General features: G+C 52.7%; 4 protein-coding genes across 4 annotated transcripts; 1 reads left to right on the forward strand and 3 right to left on the reverse strand.

Moving 5' to 3' along the window:
- Positions 1-36: 36 nt before the first annotated feature.
- Positions 37-830, forward strand: ATEG_00822 (class I SAM-dependent methyltransferase; the record flags this gene model as incomplete). The annotated part of the gene is made up of 5 exons (XM_001210908.1): positions 37-98; positions 161-277; positions 356-588; positions 639-750; positions 788-830. The coding sequence occupies 5 exons, from the start codon at positions 37-39 to the stop codon at positions 828-830; spliced, it is 567 nt and encodes a 188-aa protein (XP_001210908.1).
- A 500-nt stretch (positions 831-1,330) lies between these two features.
- Positions 1,331-3,066, reverse strand: ATEG_00823 (histidine phosphatase family protein; the record flags this gene model as incomplete). The annotated part of the gene is made up of 3 exons (XM_001210909.1): positions 1,331-2,672; positions 2,726-2,882; positions 2,943-3,066. The coding sequence occupies 3 exons, from the start codon at positions 3,064-3,066 to the stop codon at positions 1,331-1,333; spliced, it is 1,623 nt and encodes a 540-aa protein (XP_001210909.1).
- Positions 3,067-5,734: 2,668 nt separating this feature from the next.
- Positions 5,735-9,257, reverse strand: ATEG_00824 (HET domain-containing protein; the record flags this gene model as incomplete). Its single annotated transcript, XM_001210910.1, has 5 exons — positions 5,735-5,987; positions 6,099-6,548; positions 6,753-6,785; positions 6,903-7,514; positions 7,567-9,257. The coding sequence occupies 5 exons, from the start codon at positions 9,255-9,257 to the stop codon at positions 5,735-5,737; spliced, it is 3,039 nt and encodes a 1,012-aa protein (XP_001210910.1).
- Positions 9,258-9,844: 587 nt separating this feature from the next.
- Positions 9,845-12,634, reverse strand: ATEG_00825 (ATP-dependent Clp protease ATP-binding subunit; the record flags this gene model as incomplete). Its single annotated transcript, XM_001210911.1, has 1 exon — positions 9,845-12,634. The coding sequence occupies one exon, from the start codon at positions 12,632-12,634 to the stop codon at positions 9,845-9,847; it is 2,790 nt and encodes a 929-aa protein (XP_001210911.1).
- Positions 12,635-13,482: the final 848 nt, after the last annotated feature.

Consider the following 13,482-nt stretch of genomic DNA (forward strand, 5'->3'; position numbering starts at 1 on the left):
ATTTCCACAAACTCACTGCAACTTGCGAGAGCCATAATGCCGTCAAAAGTGTCAGAAGTTTACATCCTAGGATCTGAGTCCATAAAAGAGAAGCCCAGGTATCACCTCGATACATTGGATCATGTCCACTTGTAGTAGAGATGACTCTAACAGGCTATAGGCTCAATGAAGGCCAAGCATATTTTAACATACTGACCGACGGGGAGCTACTTCCCTCGTGTCTTTCAATTCGGAAGAATGAGCCACTTCGCATCGCAGACGTGGCCACAGGAACGGGGTATGTGAGCAGTAGCCACCCCTGCAACTGCATAGCCTAACGATAGTCTTACAGACAATGGCTGCTTGATGTGCACAGGCAACTGCCAGATCTCCTGTCCTCTCGCTTTGTGGGCTTCGATGTATCATCGGCACTCTTCCCACCACCGCAAGCCCTTCCTGCCCAGGTGACGCTCTATGAACACGACATACGACACCAGTTTCCTGCTGAATTTATCAGCACCTTCAATGTGGTGCATGCAAGGTTCCTGAAATACGCTTTCCTTAACATGGAGTGGGAAGGCGTCTTGCAAAATATGGTTTCTCTCCTAAGTATGTCATGGACTGTTTGTTCTCAGAAAATTACTTATTTGACCCAATAGAGCCCGGAGGCTACCTCCTATGGGAGGATTCGGACTATAGCTTATATAGCTGTATTCCATCTTCATTGGCCTTTACTGAGATGGTAAACTTTGATATCGAATTTGCGCTCAAGTGTGGGCGGGACATCAGGTAAGACAACACTTTCTAGTTATGATAACTCCATAATCAGCGGGATTGATCAACTGCGATAGACACACCGAAACGCTATCTGACCTCTTTGTGTCAGCCGGGCTCATTAATTGTGACCATGTCACACTGTTTTCAACTGATAAGCCAGAATTGAAGCTTCTGGCAAATGACCTTACCATGCGACTCTTTTCGACCTCTTTGCAGGGAATGGTTCTGCAGGGCGGCGTGGAGGGATGCCGCACTGCACAGGATGTGAAGAGAATAGTCGGCAGAGTCCAAGATGAAATCGACAATCATGGTCTTCAGATTGTGCATGGGATCAAGAGGATTTGGGGGCAGAAGCCAGTTTACAGTACTGAAAAGCATAACTAGGTCAAGTTGCTTTGAACCACATGGCCAACCAACCCTACTGATTCTTATTGTCATTTTCTACACCTAGATAACTTAGTGAATCAACTTTAGAAAGCTCAACTATGTCTTCATTAGACTAGAAGAGGCAATCAATCTCCTAGTCATGGATAATATGTACTTGATAAATCCAACCACTATTTACAGCTGCGCTTCAAATAGCGCCATCAGTGATATCCCCATACGCAGGGACAGAATAGTTGCCGTAGCAGCTCTCATCAAACTTGGCCTTGGGAATGTTCTCCTTCAGAGCACTGACAAATGTCTGCAGCTCGCACCACCCGTCATCACGATCACCACACTCCTTCAGACTCCTTCCGAGGGGAATGGTTCTCTGATTCATCAACATATGGACATAGGTCGTTTCCTCCCCAGACTCGTAGGCTGACGCATGAGCATTCTGCGGCCGTTTCGCACGGACCGGCTGAGGCGCCTTGATCACCTCGATGTTGAACCGGCCTGCAAACGGCACAATGTGGCTGACAATCAGCTGTTGGTCTTTGGGCGGTCCACTGATAGGAAGGAACTGTGCAAACTGCGTAAGACCCATGGCTGTCAACATAGACATGATGTCAGTGTCATGGCTGAAGTCCAGGTACAGAGACTGGTCGAGGGGGAAAGTGGTCGCGCTGTCATCCAGGGTCTCGTTGATGGCCACAGAGCCCTCGGCCGGCTGGGGGAAATGCCTCTGCAGTCGGGCAACGAGCTCCTCCACGTACCCCACCCCGACTGCTCGGCCAGTAGGGGAGCCGAAAGAATTGCTTCCGTAGTAGCTCAGATCGAGGCTGTACTCAAAACCGAGCCACTCCTCGTACGTGAACAAGGAGCAAAACGAGCTGTAGCCGAGCCCGACAGTCTCATAGGGGCACATGGTCTGCGCGTTATAGGTGTCGTCCACGGTCCAGTTGGCATGGCCCGTCATGGAGCGGCGGAACCGCTCGGTTGCGTTCTTCAGATAGATCTTCTGCCATTCGCTCGATGCAGTATCCCCGGCCGATGACCGATCGTTCTTGGAGTTGACGCACTGCTTGTCCCCTGCCAGGGAGTTGTTGAACCCATTCGCTTCGATGAGAACCTCCAAAGTCACGTTCTTTGTCCAGTCAGGACCGAAAAACCCGTTCAGCCAATTTTCTGCCGACTGCAGCATCCGCACCTGGGTGGTGGTGCGGGCAATTAGCGGCTTGGACGGATCATATAGTCGTCCATAGTTGAACCAGTTCAGTACACCGCTGTCGAAGAGCTGTTGACGACCCAGAGCCGTCAGCTCCTCTTTTCCGAGTTCGTATCTCCAGCTGTTTAGGAACTCCAGATCTCCCTTAAACTTGGTTCCTCCCTGCAAAAGCTCGGAGACGCGGTCCTGCAGACTGGCTACTGCGTTACCAGTGGTAGGATATCGAGAGCCATGGCGATGGATCATGTGCATTTGGGTGATATTAGCCCCGGCTGGGAGCGGGTACTCGTTCACGCCAAATCCAGAAGGATTCGGCATGTACGGGCTAGGCTTGAAGTTAGCACTGTACCAAGAAGGACGTTGGAGGCATAGACGTACGAAAGATTCCCCATAAGCTTGAAGATTTCGGCACCATCCGAGCGGCCAGGGATCGGCACATCGGTGACTACCGGTGTGTTGGGGACATATGTTGGGTTTCCAAACGGCGCAGGATTGGTCTGCGCCAGGAAAGGAGGCGCTCCCGCTTCTGTAGGGCCTATGTTTCTCACGCTGTCAGCCTAGACCGCCAATTGCAGAGTACCGTGGATATACGTACCAGCCCACGGGCCAAAGCTGGTCTGGAAGTACTCCGGAACGGAGGAAGTCCGGCTGGGGGAAATGACTGCGGCGTGGCCCGCAGTGGCCAACGCCACAAGTGCTGATTGTGAAGCGAGACGCATTTCTACGCAGAGCCAACAGGTATACGATCAACGAAGTCAGATCACCGCGGTTTCGAATTACTTTCCCATCTCAACTGTACGACATGCAGGAGATGTTAGGCCATTTTATAGAACCATCGGCTCCACTGCCTCCTCTCTCTGCCGCGCTAACCTCCATAGCGCGGGATTTCCCAAATGGGCTGGTTCATTAGCCGATCTCATGAGCTTTGCTCTCCTTGCTTCCGAACTACGGAGTACGTAGCCGTTTCACCGTCTCTGTCAGCAGTGGGACCTGGGCGATGACATTACTGGAACGCCGACCCCGCATTGTCAGCCAGGGGTCTCCGCTGTTGACTTACCCGACAATTCCCCGGACTGTGTTTTGGTCGGAAATGTGTTTGCCTAATTCGGCAAGGAGTTGAATAGGATCCCTCATCCTTCTTGTACCGCTGGGGTTAGCTCTCTTCCTACTGGGCCTTGATCCTTCTGCGGCCAATTGTGACGGCGTTTGCAGGTATTTGGCCATGAAAATGGATTCCGTTGCCAATAGTCGGCAACTGACTATTCTATAGACATACCTTGGTCTACTCCGTAGAGGAGTGAGTAGCAGTGTAGGAGATACGGAGTATATATAACTTCCGGCATGCATAGGGCTGTCTCCACTTTCACAAGCAAGCATTCCGGGAAGTCCACTTAATTGCTTGGCATTGAGGTTGAGTTTCTGCTCTACAGACTTCACCTGAAGTGCAACTTTCGATGTTAATTCGCTCTTGAATAGTTCAGTACGGCAGGAAGAGACCAGTTACTATCTCTTCGTTGTGGAAGGGGAATCTTCACTATCTTTTACTCGCCTGCAGTCGTGAGTAACTCCTTCACTTCCGACCTCTTCATTACTCTTCCATTTCTTTCTCTTCCCTCCTGTCTGCTTTCACTGCCTCCTTCCTTCTACTTCTTACGAAAGACGCATAAAGTCTGATCTTTTCCCTTCATCTTCTATCTACCCCAGTCAGCTAGGGCTCTCTGGTGGGGTTTCATCTCCTTGTTAATCCTGTCTGTCCCTTTTCTTTCTTCTGTCTCTCTCCTCAAGTTGTGGTGATTCTTTCTTTATGTGAAAGACCTTCAAGGATCCGTCTTCGTCTAAGCGCCTCGACATCGGTGGGTACCCGTCGGTGCTTTTGGACGTCCAATATCGTTCCCACGCTCGCCTATACGCTCCCACGTCTGAAATTTTCTACAAATCGCAGATTCGGTCAGCTCGCATGGATTGTCGCGCGAACGTAAACGGCCTATTTAACAGAGCCGTGACTGTAAGATGGAACACCTGGATGTGGCATCTCCCTCAGGAGATTGGATTCGTGCATTACGCTGGGGTAACATCTCGCAATGCATCCAGGTTCATCATGAACTATGAAGAGGCCGAAATTGCGATTCGCTTAGCAAAAGTCATTATGCAATACTGTCGGGATGTCCTGATCATTTCGCCGTACAAGGCACAAGTCGCTCTCGCCGCCCAGAAGTGGGAAGCGACCTAGGGGTCCCCTGAGAAACCGACCGAAAATTGGGAAGCCCTGTTTCGCTGCTTCCCCGCCATCCGACATGTTGGATTGCATGCGGAAGAAATCAACAATATCTTTAACGGGATCACTCTTCAAGAAAGCGCCCATACGGAGTTTGGGAAGCTCAATCTGGCATTTGTTCCACAGCCTGATCCTCACACGTAGGCGGTATGTGGCTGGCTTAATGGGACAACGCCTGAAGTTCCCCTCGGATTGATTCTTCCAACTGCAATCCAGTCTCAGAGGCTCCTGTCTTCGCCGAGACTCATCGAAATAAACGAAGCTATTAAATTGAAAGCGATTTCTTTCCTTTCACTACGTGTGCGGTGGGTCGCAAAAGCTGATCATCACCACCAGAACATAATAGCCGCCTACCGTCAAGCCAAATTTTCACTATGCCAGAAGTCACGACCCATACAATCGACAGAGAGACACATGCGGAGTTAGTGTCTTTCGCAGATGCTGTGGTTCTCCTCTGCAGGGACCGATCACAAAGGAAGGCAGAGGGACTAGACATAAGGAATATAGAAGATCAAAGTCCATCAGGCTCAGGCCAAAAACAAGAGGAGAACAGCGGAAGTCCCTCGGCGACGGCCCCTTATCCCCTAGCACACGTGTACCTGTCCACCGGGTCTGAAACGTCGCCCGACGCCCAAGCTGGAGGAAGCCCTACAAATCGGAGCTGCCGCAGCGGAAGATGGTGTCAACCCACATCTACAGTCATATATTACACCTTACATACCACTAAGTGGGTTGTCCTTTTTTGGTAGTGTAATGGTATTTTGGTTGACAGATGGCCGCCGCGAGGAACGTGCAGAAGCAATCTCCCGCCTGAAGGAGCTCCTTATCTAAACTGGACTTCTTTTGAACGGTGTGCATATAAAGATGCATGATTGCTGTTATCCCTAAGGGACATCCTAGAAGGTGTATCTCTTATAAGACATGACTTTGTATTTCCATGAGCAGACTTAGCTTCTTTTCCTATGAAAGCGTTGTTGATTCCTCTATAGCCCCAGTATTGGTCTGACTACTCCCACTTACGGAGTACACATCCAGAGGGCCTTGTACTATAGATGCCCCACGCCCCACATAATGCCCCTCGATAAAAACACATCAACCCCTCACCGTCACGTTCAATTCTTCCCTATAATCAACCTAACCCGCTCTCCAGGATGCCTCCCAAAGTACAAACAGTCGGGGTCATAGGCCCGGCCGGATTCGGAGGATCCCATCTCTGCCTCGAGCTCATTCAGCGCGGCCACCGAGTAGTGGGCATCTCCCGCCACCCAGAGCGCCTCGGGGAACACCCCTCCTATACCCCCCGCGCCGTGGACCTCGACACCGTAACCACTGCCGGGCTCGCCGAAGCGTTCAATGGCCTCGACGCTGTCGTCAGCGAGTACGCCCCGCACACCCCGGGACCCGGGCCCTTGCAATACAGTAAGCCCACCATCCCCGCTTTCCGCAGGAAAACACACAGGGAAACAGTTCGCTTACGACAGCACGCAGTGACCTTCCTCGAAGTCGTGCGGAAGATCGTCCTCGCTGTGCAGTGGGCCCAAGTCCCCTACTTCGTCTTCGTTGGCGGCGGCGGCAGCCTCCACGTCCCCGGCACCGCGCCGCCGGAATGTCTCGTCGACGACCCGGACTTTTTTGTCGCCTATCGCCGCGCCCTGGCGGACAGCGAGGCGCACGTCCGGTATATGGAAGAGCGGCTCGGCCCGCTGGTCGCGTCGCTGCGCACGTACCGCGAGGCGCGGTGCGCGGTGCGTGCTGGCGCGGCCACGACAGAGCAAAAGGCGTTTGTCGATTCGTTTGAACAGTCCCGGCGGGATGGGAATGACGAAGCGCGGGATTTTATACGTGCAGCGAGAACTGCGTATATGTTCTTTGCGGGGAATACCTCGTTTTCGTGGTCGTTTGTCTCGCCGAGTCCGATGTATAGACCTGGGAAGCGGACGGGGCAGTATCAGGCGTCGATTGATGAGGTGCCGTTGCTGGATGCGACAGGGGTAGATTCAGGTAATAGGTTTGATGGGAGATTGCCGGGTATCTCGGTGGCGGATTTGGCGATTGCTATTGCTGATGAGGTTGAGGCGCGCCGCTATGTGCATCGGCACTGGACTGCTGTAGGGGAATTGGATGATACACCTTCTCCGAGTTATGTGCGTCTTTGAGAAGAGGCTGCGTTATGGACATCAGAGAGTCTACTTCGTGTTGGATTTCGCCATCTCCTTCCGTGATATAGGAGTGTACTGCTGGCCATTTGGTCATCCCAGACGGAAAATTTTGTACTCCCACCGGATATTCGTGGCTCTTTGCTCCTTAGAATAGTAGATAAATCCAATTCCAACCCTTCTCGAAACGCTGTTCTGCGTAGCAAGACCGAGGAGGATCGAGTACGTGTCAGAGGGCCGGGTAATGGTTTCGCCAGCAACAATCGGAACAAGCTCATCGACGTCGGTGTCCTCACAGTCAAACCTGAACTCTCCATGGTGATCACCCATTTTCAGACGGTGAACATTGCCAGTAGTTGTTGCATCCGTAATATGGAACTCCGTGGATGTCATATATGGACCGAAAAAGCCAAGGTCGCCAGATGATAGTTTCATTGTGATCTCCGTTGCAGTGTGCGAAAGGCTCAGCAGCTTATCGACGTCTATCCCAATACGGGCATTGAGATAGCTCTTTGCAGTAGTCAGCTCGCTGGATGTAGTGTGCTTCGCCTTCGTATTATCTTCGCCAGCGTCCATCCATATATTGTGCGAACAGTACCTCTGCTCTGTCTTCCCATAATACCAATGGACAATCACAGGATACATCGGCGAATTTTTGACGACCGCATGGGATATATTCCTGGAGAGCCAGAGGCTCTCCGCAAATACAAATTCGATCGCGCCGGTCCATGGAGTCCTGACACACTTAGCTAGTTGGTTTCATCAAGAGACCCGAATGAATGACCTACCACGACCAGGACGAGAACTTCTCAGCCGTACGTCCACATGAACGCCTCTTAGCGCCATTTGAAGGAAACCATAGGATACCCTGGTATAAAAACTGAATCGGGATACCCTGAGCCTGGCGGATACCCAGATCTGACCCAGGCCCTGAGCGTTTGAACCGGTTGAAGATACCCTCGAAAGCATTGAATATATCCTCCTGGAAAGTAAGATTCTTCCGCGTATAGTCCTGCACCGCAGTCTGATACCTTTGGGCCTCGTCTCGTCCAACAACATCCCCTAGGTAATGGTACGGCGTTGGATCCGGGTCTTTCCTGAGCTTACTATTCCACATGGGTGGTCCAGTTCTAACCTGCACATCACGGAGACGCCCTTCTTTCTCGCCGTGGTCGTACCCTTCTCTCCGCTGCACCTCCGAGCAGTTGAAGTACACCTCTTCGGCTGTGAAATACAGCACCCGCTGGGACAGGCATTGCTCCTGGAACGTCCAGCCGCGAGTGTTCCAGTTCGACCTGCGCACCTCGTCACACAACGATGTCAGACAAAGCGAAAGGTTGATCCTTTCCCCGTCAGAGAGGACAATCTTCTCCGGTTGTACCGGGTGTCCATTTCGAGGGCTTATCCCGCGCAAGCCTGCGTCTGCGACACTGCCCGCTGCAGCGATGAACGTCACCGTCGCATTATCGTACACGTCATCCATACGGCCAATCAGCCGGGCCTTGTCGTCCGGATCGTCCTGTACAATGCACAAAGTGTCGACCCAGAGATATCGCATCCCAATCAGTCGAGTTAGCTCCATGGCATCTCGGACCGTACGCGGGATCTTCCAGTGCCCATGGGGCGACTGCTGTGGCTTGGATAGACTCTTATGAATACCCAGTGCAGCGACATTACCCTTGGTGCAAAGAAGGATAGGCACTGTCCCGGAACCGTCCTCTCGGTGTGATAATATAGTCGGAATAGGACCCCAGACGTACGACAGAGCAACATACTCGCACACTTCACTCTTCAGGACGAGACATTCGTCCACCACGTCAATCAGCCGGAACGGACGTTCTTTCTGGAACAGGTGAGCGTTTTTGTTGATAGAGGCTCTCGAGTGCTTGTGCATTTTGCACTCGTCCAACCAGCGCCGAACCAGTTCAACATCTATGTGGCTCCCTATCTCCCGGCGAGGAAGCAGAGTCCCCCCGAGGGGCTGACCTGGCACAGAATTCGTCAGGGCTTCAATCTCCGCGATAATGAAACGATTCCTCACTCGGTCTACCTCTTTGATCGGAGCCCTGTTGCGTTGGAAGCTGGGAGGCTGCAGGTCTATCGCCAGCAGGAGCCGCGGGTGCGGATGCTGGATGCGACCGTTTTTTCTGAGGGAGAAGGGGCTTCGACTGCGGATGTAGAGCCGGACTGGAGTGGGTGTTGTTGCGCAGATGTGTTCAATGTTCCATTCAGTACCCCATGCCTGGCGAATCGATTGGGAAATAAGGCTGCAAAATCGGCAGCTCGGGTTGTTGTAGTTTGATAGGAGCCCGATGGGGATTTCCTTCGTCTCTTGAGATACCAACGTCTTCAGATCAAGTTTATCGCAACTGCTGCATACATTTGGCAAGGGTGCGGATTCGGGGATACTCGAAAGGCTGCGCTCATCTGTCGTTAAACGATACGGAAGACTTCCCTGAACCGTTATCATTGACTCCATGGTTTGAGAAGGGATAGCTTGATGATACGCTCAACACACACTATCACGAGTACAAAGAAAGATTGACAAGATGCTTCAAGGGATGTTCAGTTTTAAGGATAAGAGCTGAGGATGGCTGATCTTTACGCTTGCTCTGTGGGCCAGTAGTCACCTGTCGTATCAGAGGCTGGCTGAATGTGAGCTGGCAGTATGATACATCCAGTGCGTCAAAGGGAGTACTTCGATATAGATATTCTAACAATCTAACATGATCTTACTACATTAGAACCCCTGGGGACGAATAATCGACGGCTACTCGGACACAGGAAACTGACAAGAACGCTGCAGATAGAGCATACTTAATCTACTTCGCTACAACCTGATGCCAGTGAGAAGCTGCGAGGACCTTTATCAAACTACGGAATGGCTATGAATTTATACTCTTGGATAATTTACTGTTCAATGTAGATAAATACATTCATTGCATGACTTGCGCTATGAAACTCTAACCGACAAGCAAATATGCATTAACCGCCAAAATCGGCGTCGTAACTCATAAATCATAAACATTCTTTTCTTCACCCGTCACCCTATATGCATGCCTTCGCTTACTCGTACAGATCCATGTCACCACTGCCCGACTCCAATTCGGCCACTGCTTCATCATCGTCTTCATCGATCATGTCGAGATCTTCATCGACTGGTACCTCGTGGTTAGGCAGCACATCGATGCGTCCCTCGCGCATGACCACGCGAGCAACCTCGCCATCGCGGATACTGCCACGCAGGATAAGGATGGCAAGGCGGTTGAGGACTTCGCGCTCGATAATGCGGGCCAAAGGACGCGCACCATAGGCAGGGGAATATCCGGATGCGCCGAGATAATCCTTGACCTCTTCGGTGCATTCGATCGTGACATTGCGGTTGTTTTGTTCCAGACGTTTCTGGACTTCGCTGAGACGGAGATCGACGATCTTGCGAATCTCGCGCTTCGTCAGACGGTTGAAGATGACAATGCTGGAGATACGGTTGAGGAATTCGGGGAGGAAGTAGTCGCGGAGAGCACCCATGACCAGCTCACGGGTGGCCGGGTCGATGCGTCCGTCCTTGGTGGTAGGACGGGCCAAGAACTCAGCACCAAGGTTGGAAGTCATCACAACAATGCAGTTTCTGGCATCAACAATGCGGCCTTGGCCATCGGTGATCCGTCCGTCATCCATAAGCTGCAAGAGGACAGTGAGAACCTCCTTGGCGGCCTTTTCAACTTCGTCGAACAGCAAGATGGAGAATGGGCGTCGGCGGAGGTTCTCCGTCAGCTGGCCACCGGCATCGTGACCGACGTAGCCTGGAGGAGCACCGATCATGCGGCTGAGGGAGTGGCGCTCTTGGTACTCGGACATATCGAACCGGATCATAGCCTTGGGATCATCGAAGAGGAACTCCGCAAGTGCCTTGGTGAGCAAGGTCTTACCGGTTCCAGATGGACCGCAGAACAGGAAGCTGGGCGGCGAGTTGGGGTTGCTCAGGCCAGATCTCTGCAGGCGGATGGCATTAGACACGGATGTCACTGCCTCCTTCTGGCCAACGACGATCTTGCCCAGATGCTTCTCCATGTTCAACAGCTTGTCCTTCTCGGTGGTCTTCAATCGAGTCACAGGGATACCAGTCCAGCGAGCGACGATTTCGTTGATCTGGTCAGGTCCCACGGCATCTGCCAGCAAAGCCTCTCCAGCATCTCCTTGTGTCGCCCGTCGCTCAGCATCTGCCCTATTGCGCTCCTGCTCGAGTCGCTCGATGAGAGCCTTGGTCTCGGGAATGGCGTAGTACCCAAGGTCGGCTGCAGTCTGGGTGTCTCCGGAGCGCTCGGCTTCGTCTCTCTTGACATTGAGATTCTCGAGTTTCAACTTGGCGTCTTGGATGGCTTTGCTGCGCTGCTTCTCACTCTCGTACTTTTCACGGAGAGGTCGCAGTTCTTCGGCCACATTTGCGGCCTCCTGCTTGGCAGCCTCGAGGCGGGCCTTGGAAGCGTCGTCCTTCTCACGTTCCAGGGCGTGAATCTCAATCTGGAGCTGGCGAAGCTTTCTCTCCAAGTTATCCAGGGCCTCGGGCTCGGATTCACGGGTCACGCGGACAGCAGCAGCAGCTTCGTCAATAAGATCGACTGCAGAGTCCGGAAGTCGACGGGCAGTGAGGTAGCGGGCGGCCAGTTCCGCGGCGTTGACAATAGCACCATCAAGGATGTTTACACCGTGATGCACTTCGTACTTCTCCTTCAGACCGCGAAGAATGGAGATGGTCTCGGAAACGGAGGGCTCCTTGACGAGGACTTGCTGGAACCGTCGTTCGAATGCCTGGTCCTTTTCGATGTATTTGCGGTATTCGCCGAGCGTCGTGGCTCCAATGCAGTGAAGTTGACCACGGGCCAGCATGGGTTTGAGGAGATTGGCAGCGTCCATGCCACCTTCGCCGCTCGAACCGGCACCCATGAGAAGATGGATTTCATCGACGAAGAGGACGATGGTGTCCTTGGATTCCTCGATCTCCTTAAGGACACCCTTCATGCGTTCTTCAAACTCACCACGGTACTTGCTTCCAGCGACCAGCGCGCCGACATCGAGAGAAAGCAGCTTGCATTGGGCGAGGTTGGCGGGCACATCGGCGTTCACGATACGACGGGCCAGCCCTTCGACAATCGTGGTCTTTCCGACACCGGGCTCACCGATGAGTACGGGGTTGTTCTTGGTGCGACGACTGAGGATGCGAATGACCCGTCGGATCTCTTCTTCTCGACCGATGACAGGGTCGATCTTACCCTCGCGGGCCAATGACGTCATGTCAATAGTGAATTTCTTGAGGTTTTCGCTTTCGCTCTCGGAGTCGGCGGTCTTGGAATCGACGCGTTTGCTGCCTCGGATTTGCTGGACAGCCGTTTCGATAAGCTTGGTGTTGGGAATGTTCGAGTCCGCCAATGCCGACTGCACTTGGGAATCCTGGGCAACAGAGATGATGAGGTGGTCGATGGCGACAAAGCTGTCTTTCTGGGTTTTGGACAGGTCGGTTGCGGTACGGATGACCTTGGCGAGCGCTGGCGAGACACTGACGGTCTCTGGCGGGGGGTCCTGACTCGGTAGACGGACCATCCGCTTCATGAGAGCCCGATCGAGGAGCTGGGGGTCGCCATGGGCACGCTCGACGACCTGGCGGAAGAGGGAAACGGAGGCACCATCGTGAGAGGGGTGAGCGGGCACCTGTTGGTCTTGAGATTCGTCCGGAGAAGGATTAAGAAGGGAGTAGGCGAGGTGAATGGGGAGGATTTGGGAGTGGGCGTATTGTTCGGCCAAGCCGCTGGAATCCAGCAAAGCTTTGTTGGCTCTGTCAGTGAGTTGAGCCCCGTTCATTGTGGAACGGCTGTATGTGAGATATTAGATGAGGTCAGATTAATCAGATTAAGAGATTAGTAGATGTTGCGTGAGAATAGAGAACGGGCCTAGCAAGGCGAGACGAGATGAAGATATAGTCGTCAGCTTGGGCAGCTTTTGTTATTCCGGAACATGCGACTGCACCCATGACGACACGAGTGGCTTCGACCGCCTTCCAGAACCACCTGGACGTCACGTGTAAGGACTGATCGGATCACGTGACCATAAGGTGGAACGACCAAATGACATACTGATGAATGTCGGGTGATGTTTTCCACTGTCTGTGTTTCATAGCAGCAACGCTAAGGTGCATGGGTAGAAAATTCTTCCACACCGGAGAAGGTCCCTTCAGCTCTGTCCCAAGTGGAGCGATGTCTTACCTGTAGCTGTAGAGGGGATTACCTAGATGGGAAAGCCTCGGCTCATCAATTACATAAGCCGCATAGGGCACCGCATAGCTACCCGCCAATCACAGCCCACGGAGTCGAGATACTTCATTTCGACTGCTTCAATTTCCTATAATAGGTACCTACTTACCCGGCGTCCTTTTGAAGGTGCAGGTACACACACCAATGCATCCACTGCCACTTCATCCCATCACGCAATTCCGTCCTTCAGACACCGGCGCCAACAGCGCTTCCCCCACGTTGCAGAGCATTCGCCATGATTGGCATGTCTCACGGGGCTAAGATTACTAGTCCATGACACCTACCCCTCTCTGCCCGGAAGTGTAATCATCAGAATATTAATAGCAAGCAGGATTAATCTCTCATGTTAAGGCCGTGGGGGGTGGCTACGGGTGGAGGACTGCGAGCATCCACCACGGG

Source organism: Aspergillus terreus, genomic scaffold, assembly GCF_000149615.1.
Source record: "Aspergillus terreus NIH2624 scaffold_1 genomic scaffold, whole genome shotgun sequence".
Taxonomy (NCBI): Eukaryota; Fungi; Ascomycota; class Eurotiomycetes; order Eurotiales; family Aspergillaceae; genus Aspergillus; species Aspergillus terreus.